This window comes from Malaclemys terrapin, chromosome 1 (genome assembly GCF_027887155.1).
Source record: "Malaclemys terrapin pileata isolate rMalTer1 chromosome 1, rMalTer1.hap1, whole genome shotgun sequence".
Classification (NCBI taxonomy): Eukaryota; Metazoa; Chordata; order Testudines; family Emydidae; genus Malaclemys; species Malaclemys terrapin.
In genome coordinates this window covers 160,181,467-160,194,312 of record NC_071505.1, presented here as the reverse complement: position 1 = coordinate 160,194,312, position 12,846 = coordinate 160,181,467, and the positions used below count along the sequence as shown (strand labels likewise).

Below are 12,846 nucleotides of genomic sequence, written 5' to 3'. Positions count from 1 at the left end.
TACTGTGGTTCTTTTAGAAACATGGAAATAATTATTTGATTCTGATTTATATCAGTGTAAATCGTGAGTGATCACAATGGAATTAGATTGGTTTAATAATCAGTGAGACGACAGAATCAAGCCCAGAGAGGTGAGGACCGAGTGTTTCAGACACGCTCTCTAATTGCGAGTATCTAGCTTGAGACAGTTTGGGCCTAATTTACAGAGGTGGCGAACAACAGCTGTTCCCATTGGCTTTAACTGCAGTTGGGAGTGCTCAGCACCTTTAACAACCAGACCCCAAGTGTCTGAAACGTGGCACTGAAAAATCAGAGTCCGTTTTGACAATTTTGATCTCTGCGCCTTGCCTAAAGCTAAACCGAATCAGAGTCCAGACCTGGACACAGGAAGGTCTGGTTCCCGGTCCTGTGCCCTACATACAAGATTATCCTTTTTTTCAAGTGGAATGTGTACAGTTATCTACTTTTACTATGACAACCAAATCCATTCCTATGTAGCGTAAAATAGATTGGAAACAAATCCTGCTTGTGCAAAACTCTGTTCACGTGAGTTACATCAACTTACCCTAGAACAAATTCTTCCTTTGGCTTAGTTTTTTTCAGCTTTTTACTCCCACTCATCCCACTTTGGGAAAAGGCCCAGTTTTCTTCATTCCAGCATCCTTCATGGTCTGAGGAGTTGCCTTTTCCTGAGCTTCGTTTGCCTAGGAAAGGAAAAAGATTCTTACTTTCATCATGGAGTCTGTGTCACAGTGCACTGGACTTGCAAGGACCCTGTATATCAAGAGTCACTCAACAGTGCAACTTCTGCTGACCGACTCTTCACATGTTTCTAAAATGAGTTCTGTGCCAACTTGGGCTCTTAAGGGATAAGAAGATTAACTAGTAGCAACCAAATTTACCCATATTTACTACCTAAAAAGATCCCACGTTTGGAACCTTCTGCTAAACTGCAGGATCCCTACAGTGAGGATCTGCAGAGGTATAATGAATGAGAAAAGGTTTCACAGATTTAATCTAAAGCAAAAGTAACCTCAAGGGTTCTCTCTTCAATTTGGCTGTTCAGATTATCATCTTCGATTTGCTGCTCAGAGAAATGCTTTTAAATGCATCCTACTGAAAAGGTACATCACATATTTTAAACCCAAATTCATCTTTCCATTCAAATTCAAGGTTCTCTCACTGATTATTATCATCCACTTTTAACAACAGAGATGCTAAATTTGGAAACTGATGTCACATGCTAATCTCCCTACGTCTATCCTGAATGAATGAACTCCATACTGTTTCTAGATCCCTTCTCTATTATTCTGGTTGTGTACCTTATCTGGAGACCAGAATGCACACCAGAAAGGAGTTTGAGACGCATCTACCTCTTCAAGGATTCAGAGCTATGTCTAGAGACCAACAGCATTTCTTCATATAGGCAACTAATACTCCAATGTAGCTGGTCAGGGTTACATAAAAATGCAAGCCCTGCACAAACCAGCAGATTGGTCTGTTAACACATGTATTTTTAAAGTGAAATGTGCTTTAAAGACTATATTTTGCAATCAGATATGCAGTAAAGGGGAGGGAAATATGTCTACTAATGGAACCAAATAAATCACTGGTTGCGTTACAAGCCCGCACCTGATTCATGGCAGACCGAGAGAGATGCTGTTCAAACATAATATAAGACCTTTTGATTTCTTTTTCTCTTCCTCTGTAAATAAATAGCAAAAATCACCTACCTCTGTCCACATTGGCACGCAGGGACGTGAGCATGCCCTCTGACACCAGAGTCTTATAAAGAGCACCTTTGCAAGATCGCTCTGATTTCCTGGAGCCACAGGTTTCAATCTTTTTATTACAGTCACTGTCTGCTGTTTTGACCTGTCCAGTTAAACTGTGTGGTACCACATCCTCTGTTGGGGTCAATGGTTCTGCTTTTATGTTGTCAGGTACCTCACAAGGCGCCTCCGTATTGGCTGTAATGTTAAGAAAGTCGGGAGGCTTTGATTCTTTGGTGGTCTCCGAGGATTTCTCCTTTGATGCTCTCTTCTCTTTTGATTTCACTTTTTTCTTTGGTGACTTTGTGTCCAACACACTTCCCTTCATGTTTGAGGCAGGGCGGACCTTCTTCCGGGGGATTTCGACGAGTCTCTCGGCGCCCCAGTCGCCTTTTGCAACTGCTTCGATAGTATACATGACGCTTTCAATGTCCGACTCAGAGGACTGCCTCTTTTTACAAGCCTTCTTGGGCATCGATTTTTCGTTTGTGTGCCGGTCCAGCTTATTTTTTTTCTTTTTCTTTTTGATCTTTTCTGGTTTGGTCAGCCCCAAGGTATTAAAGTCAGCAAGTGAAAGCTCTTGAGAATGGCATGTGTGATCCTTTGCACTGGTACTATTATTTATCTCTAAAGTACTGCTGTCTGCTGCCGGATCAATAAAGTGACTGCATTTTGTAACTTTCTCCAACTCCTCGGTTTTTGTCTTTTCGTCATTTTGATTTTTCACCACCTCAGATTCTTCCACTTTTACTTCCTGTGAGTTTTTCACGTTCACTTTCTCCAATTCTTTCACCTTCACTTCCTCTGGAGCTTCTGCTTTCACATCCACCGATGTTTCCACTTCCACCTTCCCAGGTTCTTTCACTTTTACCGCCTCTGATGCAAGGCACATCTAAAAAGTTTAAAACAACCAATCACCACCAATTAAATGCCCCGATCATTCAATTTATTTATTTTGATTTACATAAATACTAGAAAAGGGCACTTATCTAAGGCCCTGATTTAGGAAAGCAGCCCCCCACATTCCGGACAGAACTTTAAACATCCCCCCATTCGGGATAGTATGCTGTATGATCTCCAGGTTTGAGAAAGACGCCTGAATCAGGCTGTAGATGCCCTTGACATCCTTTGAAAATACACAAATACACCTCTACCCTGATATAACGCTACCTGATATAACACGAATTCGGATATAACGCGGTAAAGCAGTGCCCCGGGAGGGGCGGAGCTGCGCACTCCTGTGGATCAAAGCAAGTTCGATATAACGCGGTTTCACCTATAACGCGGTAAGATTTTTTGGCTCCCGAGGACAATGTTATATCGGGATAGAGGTGTAGTACCTAAATGTAGTGGTGTACCAATAGAACCCACCATTAGTAAACCAGGTAACTTACAAACTATTCCACCCCCTCCTTCTAATTCTGGTTCCTACTTTCAAAATGTCAGTGAATGAAGAATTTAACCAATTCTTGATACTATGATTTTTTCTTTATTCAATTGGCAAAACAAAGTAAAAAACCAAAACAAAATCTTTACATTCCTCTTACGTAATACAGAAAAATCCTCTCAAATCACAAGCCTCTTCAACACAGAAATGTAAAGTGTTCCTACCTCGGAGCCAACCTTCCTGTGATACCAGTAATGGAGACTGAATCCCTCTATCGACCCACAGAACAGCTACTGTAAAGGACGCATTAAGTGCAAGCTTCTCTTAACTGTTCTCCCATTGGTCGTCAGCAGTGACAAAGTGATCAATGCAGGACCTGACAGGGTATTTCACAGTTTCCATGCCTTGGCTTCTGGGCTAACGCTGCTAACAGGGGTAACCACAAGTGTCAGACCAACTTCCTCTGGGAAGATGTCCAAAACTTGAAGAGAAACACAAATCAAACCAAAACATACAAACAAATGACCACCAACTCCTTCAACAGAGGTCACCAAAAGAACCACTTGAAGGTAATAACTACTGACCTGGGCTGGATTTTAGCCATTGGCCTAGAAGTCTCCATACCTAGTACTAATTTACAAATCCCCTGGGCCTCCTATCACTATGAAACTGAACATTTTTTTTTCTCATACATCTTTTTAAATCACATAACCTATTTTACCTGCTTTACAGTTCAATAGGTCCTTTTAGTTAAATCTGTAGAAATTAGAGATCCTTTGGGTGCATGGTGACCAGATGTCCCGATTTTATAGGGACAGTCCCGATATTCGGGGCTTTTTCTTATGTTGGCATCTATTAACCCCCACCTCTGCCCCAATTTTTCATACTTGCTATCTGGTCACCCTATTTGGGGGACATGATTCTTTTTATTATTATTACTTTTGTCGAAGAAAACTTATCTCATGAGTTCAGATTTGGCTATAAGAAAGTATCTAAAAAAATCCTGGTAATAATCTCTCATAGTCTGTTTATTTAAATAAACTGAAATTTTCCAAGTCCCCTAAGAGGCTTGAAAAATCTCAATCTTTAAAATATCCTGTTCATGTGACAGCAACTCCATTTTTAACCCTTCTTCTCTGCTCCATACCTTTTCTTCTAAAGCTTGTAACATAACCAGCAGAAAAGACTTTGGACTGCTTTAGCTGCATGGCTATGAAAGGGGCTTTGGGTGTTGGAGGCTATAAACTAACTCATGGCATGTGGTCTTACGATTTGGAAAAAAAGAGAACTTTAAATGTTTCCACACTGTAACTACTCCCAGAAGGACAGTCTGATGTCAGCTGCAACGTATCAGAACAAAGTTCCTCCAGAAGTCATACATGTATTCATCACTTTAAAATAACAATCTGCATGAGTGGAAAGAAATGGAAGTGACTGAAGCCTTCTAAAACATATTTGAAATGACAATGCCCTGATTTGAATAAAACCCCAGAAGTGTTCATTTAAAATAATTTGAATACAAATCAGATAAGTCCTTTGCCATCATAGATTCTGACTTTTTAACTGTTAACTCAGTAGCATTAAGAGCCTGTGCTTTAATGGCTAGTCTGGGGAAATCTTGACTCTTGGCACCCCAGTGATAATTAGTATTGTTGTTTATAGAAGCATAAATTATGACTGTGCCACTGTTCTGACTGCCAGACTTGGGCAATCAGCATTATTAGCGTCTCCTCCCCACTGCACCAGTGGTAATTAATCACCACTGTTTTAATATTACCTCTGCCAACTGAAACAACGCTGACGTCCCACACTGCTTTGTTAAGTCAGGAGGGCCTGAATGGGATGTACTTGAGGAAATCTTAAGCAAAAAACAAAGAAGGAAAAAAAACATTACTTCTCCAATACATCCTTCCTGTATGTTGAATTTAAAATTTTTACAAGGATGATTTTTCCTCCAGCGATACAGTCATAAACGTCCATATTGTGAGAAAAAAATTTCATTCATGGTACATCCAAAGGGCTCATTGTTGGATTTTCCTCCTTATAAATAAGAAACCAGTGCCCTCAGACAATGCCACTAAGGGTGATTTTCTACTTCTGGATTCTTTTTAATCAGGGCATCATTTAGGAGAAGGCTGACATAAAGGACAAGTTCTCCTGCTCCAGTACATTGTCGTAGCTCCGCTTGGAGTCAATGGAACTGCTCTGGTTTACACTAAGAATCTAGCCCAAACTCATTCTAAATGTACCTTTCCCCTTGCATCAGTTTAGTGCTTATCTTCAGTACTTCAAGGGAGCCTGAATAAGAAGTGTTGAGGAAGACTCTAAAACACAACCACTTTCTAAAACGTATTAGAGCACCAATCCAAGCCTCTCAACATTAGGCCTCAACATTCCTGCAAAGCCGTTATTTTTATACTCCAAGAACTCTGACACCGTCAGTTAGGCTCTACACCAGCCTTGCAATGGGGGAAGGGGATGCACAGCTGCTTCAGGGGAATGAGGTGCAGAACTTGAGGTGGTAGTGAGCCTATCTCCAAACAACTCTGCACTCATTTTGGTCCTTCCATCTAACCCCACTGGAGCCATGAGAGTTACTTTAACAGGGACCCCACCCCATCCCCAAATCACTACCATAGAAGGAAGAGAGACAGAGAGACCAAAAATATCCTACTGGGGGTCAATATCCTTGAGGAGGTTGCATTTTTTCACATAATCTCTTAATCATTCAGAATTATTCTTCAATGGCCCTGAGCTGTCAGCAGTTGAGGCTGCACAGCTCAAACTATCTGTGGTAGAACCAGACTCCCTGCACTGAGTCACGGAGATACTGCAAATGCTCACTGCCTCCCTGACATGGATCTCCTCACCTTAGACCGGAAACAGGATAGAGAGTGATTCTGTAGAGATGTAGATCTCTATGGAACCCACGGCTGAACTGCATGGCTGTGGCCTTCCAAGCAGACACCAGATTGTAGCCCTAAAAGTAGCTGTTTCAACTACTACTAGAGCTTACACTAAGATATTTGGCCCACTTTTAAATATATTTTTGGCACTGTTTGCATAATACTGACAAAAATCAATCTAAAAGGAGAGAGAGATGAAGTGGTGAGTTTGATTCTAATCCATACAAATAAAAAAGAGTGGGGGGAAATGCAGGTATGGTCAAACCTGAACTAGCTATTGGGCGCCGACGATGGGGTCCCAGAGTCCGGTGATGGGTCCCCAGAGCTTAGGGTTCAGTCTGGGTGGGGAGTGGGAAGCCTGCTCCTCTCCAGCACACAGCACATGATCTTTGGATTACAATGGTGCGATGCAAATGCCTGCCAAATGAACTTGCAATTCTGGAGTTCACTCCAGGGGTCTGAACACTGCATGTTTGAGCAGCTTCAAATTAATGCCTGATCTGCTCACCCAGTAGTCATTAAAGAATTAAGAAATTCAAAAGTTAAACAGAACCTCTCATATTTTATGCGTCCAACTGGGATCAGAGAGAACACAAAACCAAAACCATACCAAAAAACCTATCAGAGGGGTAGCCGTGTTAGTCTGAATCTGTAAAAAGCAACAGAGGGTCCTGTGGCACCTTTAAGACTAACAGAAGTATTGGGAGCATAAGCTTCCGTGGGTAAGAACCTCACTTCTTCAGATGCAAGACTTCTTGCATCTGAAGAAGTGAGGTTCTTACCCATGAAAGCTTGTGCTCCCAATACTTCTGATAGTCTTAAAGGTGCCACAGGACCCTCTGTTGCTTTTTACAAAAAACCTATGTGAGCTTTTCATAGGCTAGCTGATTCTTGAAGGGGACTTGGGCCCAGCATCACCTGTAACAGACCAGTGACCCTCACAGCTGATCAGCTAGGAATCAGATGGCCTTGTTTATCGGGTAGACTCAGGAGAAGGGTAGCTCCCAGGCAGATGGCCTGGAGGAGGACTGAGGAGGGTTGCGGGAGGGAGACTATCTGGCCTCTGTGACTGGCCCTGGAGGAAGGGAGATTCCCAGAGGGGAAAAGCCCGGACAGTCAGCTCTCTCTGTAGGAGAGTGGAAAAGAACGGACCGTGGAGCCCAGGAAGGGCAGAAGACCTTTTTTTTATGTTGAGCTTGGGACTATTTACTATGTTTGCTACCAGCACCTCACTAGGTGGTGCCTGGGGGACGGGTCACTTGCAGGTTTACACTAGTGTAAATGGTGGATCCTCTGTAACTTGCAGTCTTTAAAACATGATTTGCGGACATCAGTAACTCAGCCAGAGGTTAGGAGTCTATTACAGACGTGGGTGGGTGAGGGTCTGTGGCCTGCAGTGTGCAGTAGGTCAGACTAGATGATCATGATGGTCTCCTCTGGCCTAAAGTATGTAAGAGTTTCCCCAGAAGACTAGTGCAAAAATAGAGGCATGGTGAATAGTGCTGTAGTGGCCACAAGGGCAGGCTTTTCAGGCTGACTCAGCCAGAGCTAATATGCTGCATCTTAAGAAGGATGTGTGCAGAATGTCTGCCGTGTTTTTATTAATTTAAGTTGAAGCCTGTACCTTACATTTAGTTTGTATATTAAATTAGGTTTGTATGGAGAAAACTCCTGGATATTTGTTTCAGATCCAAGTTTCTCACTGCCAGACTCAGTCTCCTCTTCTGCTTCAATTGTGCTACAACTCTGCACTCCTGTGGGCAAGCATATGGACTTTCCTATGACCCCTAGGGATTTGTTTCTTAAGAGGTGCCAGACCTTCACCTAGTGGTGATATGCAAACATCAGGCCCGATTCAACAGTGTTACTCCAGTGCCGTGTTGGTGTTACTCCAGTGAAGTCAGGCTCACTATTATTAAAGGGGTACAACATTAAGATGACGTACAGAATGCTGCCTAATAACAAAGGAAGGGGATAGTTCAACACATTTCTAGTGTTCACTAGCTTTTTTGGCTTGTTTTCAGAGCGGCAAAGGTCACATCCCCCTACAGATCACTAGCTCCTGCTAACTGTGATCACCCTAGCATGCACCCTGCTGGCAATGTAGCACACACACACTAATGAACCCTGCTTGAGCCTGGGGACTGCCTAAAGGGTAAGGCAAATCTCTTCTTTTCACTCATGCATGTTTCTTTAAAATGTATCTTTCTAATATCCTTATTTTTTAACCAAGAAGGCACAAAACATTACTGTTATGCAGTCAGGGGAAAAAAACCCACTCTACGTGGGTCCAAATTCTATAGTTTTTTCAATGGTTCAAGATTCTAGATTTCTCTTCAATAGAATGAGTGTTGGGATGCCACTGGATGGGAGTCAGCGAACCATTTTGGGCACTGAAACCTGCAAGCTGTGGTCTTGCATAGTAAACAAAAATGATTAATGAACAATATGCTGAAATGTTCACTTTCCCTTATTTATTTGAGGGACCCCAGCACACATCCTTTAATTTGTAAATTATCGACATATTAAAAACAACATAATCAAGCCAAAAGTCAAGGGGATGGGGTATGTTTTATCAACAACAAACAAGCTGACATTTCAGATGCATCAGGACTTCCAGTAGGGTCTAGGACACTTAAATCTCAGCTAGTTTATTTATCACTACCAAATACTCACATGGTAATTTTAATCTTGGATACTGATTGCAGCCCCCACTGTTTATATAGACCCTCACATTCCTCAAAACCTGCTTCTTGCTTCCTAAATTGGGTCACATCACCCATGTGTAAGTCCTATTCAAGTCACATACTGAAGTGTGACTACATACTTTTCTGAATCAGGACCCTGGTATCCGCAGTGACCAATCATCTACACCTTCTCTTGCCGTACCTGTTGTCCTGAATGGTGTTTTTGTCCGAGCTGTACTGTAAGTTCTCCAGGGCAGGAATCTGATCCTGCTTTCTAAGGGACCATTTACATTTACAACATAAATGAATTAAAAAAAGGTAAGCCGTAGGTATCCCCAATGACAGCATCATTATTTGAGTTAGTATTCAGGCTACCTTGTTACTAACGGTAAGTTTGGTGCTAGACTAACTTGTGTAGCCCATGCGTTTTGGGAAAAATCTGCACACATATTCACATCGTGATGGTAACAGGAACCTTACCTCTGCCAGCTGGAAGAGTGCTGACTTCCCACAATGCTTTACAGGCTCAGGACTCCCCAGCTGTGAAGTATTTGATGAGATCTACATTTTGAACAAACAGAAGAGAGAACATTTCAGGGTTACTGGGGATGGGGATGGGGGGGGGGGAGGCTGATTGTCCCTCAGCTTCTCTTGGGATATTGCAGACAGTCAGTATAAACACAGAACCCCAAGTTAGGAAAGCATCCCTACTCAGGAAGCACTTAAGCATGTGCTGAAGTTCCATGAAAGTCAACAGGACAAAGTGTGTGTATAAGTTTTTTTCTGAATCAGGACCTAGGTGAGTAACCACATTTTTTATTGGATTTGTAACCTCCAATTAGATGACACATGCTGGCCAGGCAGGTTTTTCTACATCACTTGTCTTAAGTGATCACCTAAGGGACCACAAAAAAACCCCCATCTGCTACTTAGCAGAGGTGGGTCTTTTGCTCAAGTATAAAGTTATACTGGAAACATTGGGGAATTTTTCTTTGTGGTTACTTAAAGCAGAGTATTATTTGTATGAGATGGGTGCAGCCTTCAATGTATTCCTTAAAGGCAGGGGTTGGCAACCTTTCAGAAGTGGTGTGCCGAGTCTTCATTTATTCACTCTAATTTAAGGTTTCGCGTGCCAGTAATACATTTTAATGTTTTTAGAAGGTCTCTTTCTCTAAGTCTATAATATATAACTAAACTATTGTTGTATGTAAAGTAAATAAGGTTTTTAAAATGTTTAAGAAGCTTCATTTAAAATTAAATTAAAATGCAGAGCTTCCCGGACCGGTGGCCAGGACCCAGGCAGTGTGAGTGCCACTGAAAATCAGCTCGCCTACCGCCTTTGGCACGCATGCCATAGGTTGCCTACCCCTGCTTTAAAGTTAAACAAAAGCTTTCAGTAAGTAAAGTTTTCTGGATCAATAAGGTCTTATTTGCCCTTTTACATAGACACTGCTATGCCTGCCTTAGCAGATGCCTAGTGGGCCACTTCACAGAAGTGTCTTAATCTGCCTGTTGTTACTGGTGGCACAGCAAAGAGAGCATTTTAACCTAATGGCAGTCACACTGCTCAGAGAGCATCAGCGTAGCAGTTCATTGTGCTGTCCCAATCTTGGCTTTGTAGAATTAAATGGTATTGTTTGGAATGAGAGACTCCATCCCTTAACACTGGTTTTTCAGGGCACAGGTGTTCCTGAGACAGTTTCTTCATAACACATTTATATTCACAGTCTTTTGGGATATACAAGGCCACTCTAATTTTTGTTTGCAGGTTTGTCCACCCCTGGGTCTAAATGTGTTTTTATATCACATTTTTCCTTTGGAATAGATTACTTTACTTTGCAGTTTCAAGGGGATACACTGGAATTAAAACATCACCACCCATTTTATTGCCACTCATTCACCATACGCCTATGTTTAAAATACACGGGAACATTATTTTTGTTTAATATTTATTAATAGTTATTACTTCTATTACAGTAGCTCCTGGTGGTCCAATCAAAACTGGGTCTCTGTTGTGTGAGGCATTATATAGCCTATATAGCCCGCCCCAAAGAGCTTCCAGTCTAAAACCTGATCCTCCAATGAGCTCCATAGAGGCAGACTCCTTAAGTACACAGAGCCCCATTATAGTCAACGAGGGAGTGTACTCGGTGATCCCCTGGCACAGATTGGCTTGCAGGATCTGGGCCTTAGTTTCTTTCATTTCTATTCTATAGTAATTTACATGATACAAATATTAACCACAAGGCAGATCTCCTCAATTCAACATCAAAGCTACAGAGGGGTCTGGAAAAGTAACTCCATGTTGCTTAAACAGAACATGAGCTCACGCAGAGGCATGTTCTGATTTTTGACACCACACATGCAAACCAAACAGAGTGGAAATACATCATTAATTGTGATGTGGACATTCACAACCAAATGATGGCAGAGCTGTTGTTACAGTTTTACAACGTGGGAGGAGAAGTCAACATATTAGTTTAGCATGAAATACACTCAACAGCTTTGAGAACAAACTGCAGGAAACACAGCAAGCTTAGAATTTACCACAGAGAAGATGTTTGCTGGGCTTGGGAGGTGACAGAAGGATCAAACAGCTCTCAATTATGATTTCAAATTTTACTCTCTTCTCATTAAATGCAATCTTCTAGTTTTAACAGAATTATCAGTATCTACCACACCTTGCTAATTTCCATTCACCTCAAGCATGAATGGCTAGTTCTTATAAACAGGGTTGGCTTCGGATCCCACAAACACACTTATTTTTAGGATCATGTTACTATCTCAGAGTTCTTCTACAATAATTGCCAATATTTTAGCTACTGTTAATGGCATGGGCTGTATGTTATGCCATAGCATATACTTTTTGTTGCCTATGGCGTATAGGGCAACTCAGACATTTAGTAAAATGTTAAGGCCTTAACTAACACTAATATTATAAGCATATTTACATAATAATTTATATAGGAAGATTATGGCTTTTTCCTAAACTTGGAGTTGGGAGAGAGGGGGGATAGAGAATCAGCCATTGTGTATACAAATATCATGCCTCTAGGTCAACCCCTAATTCGCAGGTGTTTTGCCTCTAATTGCTAGATTAAAATATTTTGCACAAAACCCAAACAAAATGTAAAGAGTTGTCTCTAAGTCTATTGCATGTGGGTCAGTGAAGCTACACGGGATGCATTCTGCCCCAAGCGTTTGCGTGTCCTGACTGCAAGTAGGGTGAGGGAATAGAAAGGGAAATTATACATTGCTGCAACAAGAGTACTAGCCTGCACTTGTTTTGAAGTTAGTCTAGAGAAAAGCTTTAGTAGAGCAGCTAAAAGAAGAGTAATGATTTTTGAGGTGATTAGCCTGATGATTTTATTCCCATCGTTCCTTGGAAACATTTTTGTTGTTTAATAAAAGATGAGAATTTAGTTAAGTAAACCCAAGGGGAGCTTGCGAGTCTTCACTACACAGCGTTCATCACCATCTGTTCTCATTTGCCAAACAGATTCAACAGGCCCCAAGAGCAAGTGTTTCCATCTGCTCCTTTTCCCTCACCCGGAAAGAAGGAGAAGAGCAACCAGCAGCACATAGTCAGAGAACTCTCCAAGAACCACCAGCAAGTGCACCTCAAACCATTGTCCACTGATCAACCTCTGGCCTAGATCACGACCTTCCATGGAAAGACAAAATTTAAGAACATAAGAATGGCCATACTGGGTCAGACCAAAGGTCCATCCAGCTCAGTAACCTGTCTACTGACAGTGACCAATGCCAGGCAGGGAGTGAATCTAATAGGTAACGATCAAGTGATCTCTCTCCTGCCAGCCATCTCCACCCTCTGACAAACAGAGGCTCGGGACACCATTCCTTACCCATCCTGGCTAATAGCCATTAATGGACTTAACCTACATGAATTTATCTAGTTCTCTTTTAAACCCTGTTCTAGTCCTAGCCTTTACAACCTCCTCAGGCAAGGAGTTCCACAGGTTGACTGTGCGCTGCGTGAAAAAGAACTTCCTTTTATTTGTTTTAAACCTGCTGCCCATTGATTTCATTTGATGGCCCCTAGTTCTTATATTACGGAAACAAGTACATAACTTT

The 12,846-nt window shown here is 41.8% G+C and overlaps 1 protein-coding gene across 6 annotated transcripts in view; it reads right to left on the bottom strand.

The window, feature by feature from the left end:
• BBX (BBX high mobility group box domain containing) overlaps positions 1-12,846 on the bottom strand; it is a 209,828-nt gene that overhangs the window by 51,600 nt on the left and 145,382 nt on the right. For 5 of the 6 annotated variants that reach the window (XM_054045385.1, XM_054045389.1, XM_054045378.1 and 2 more), the window contains 4 exons: positions 9,232-9,312; positions 4,936-5,016; positions 1,733-2,663; positions 565-703 (listed from right to left, as the gene is read on the bottom strand). In XM_054045385.1, the coding sequence (XP_053901360.1) occupies positions 565-703; positions 1,733-2,663; positions 4,936-5,016; positions 9,232-9,312 (1,232 nt within the window). The remainder of the gene's footprint in view (positions 1-564; positions 704-1,732; positions 2,664-4,935; positions 5,017-9,231; positions 9,313-12,846) is intronic. The other variant, XM_054045415.1, reaches the window with a different exon arrangement.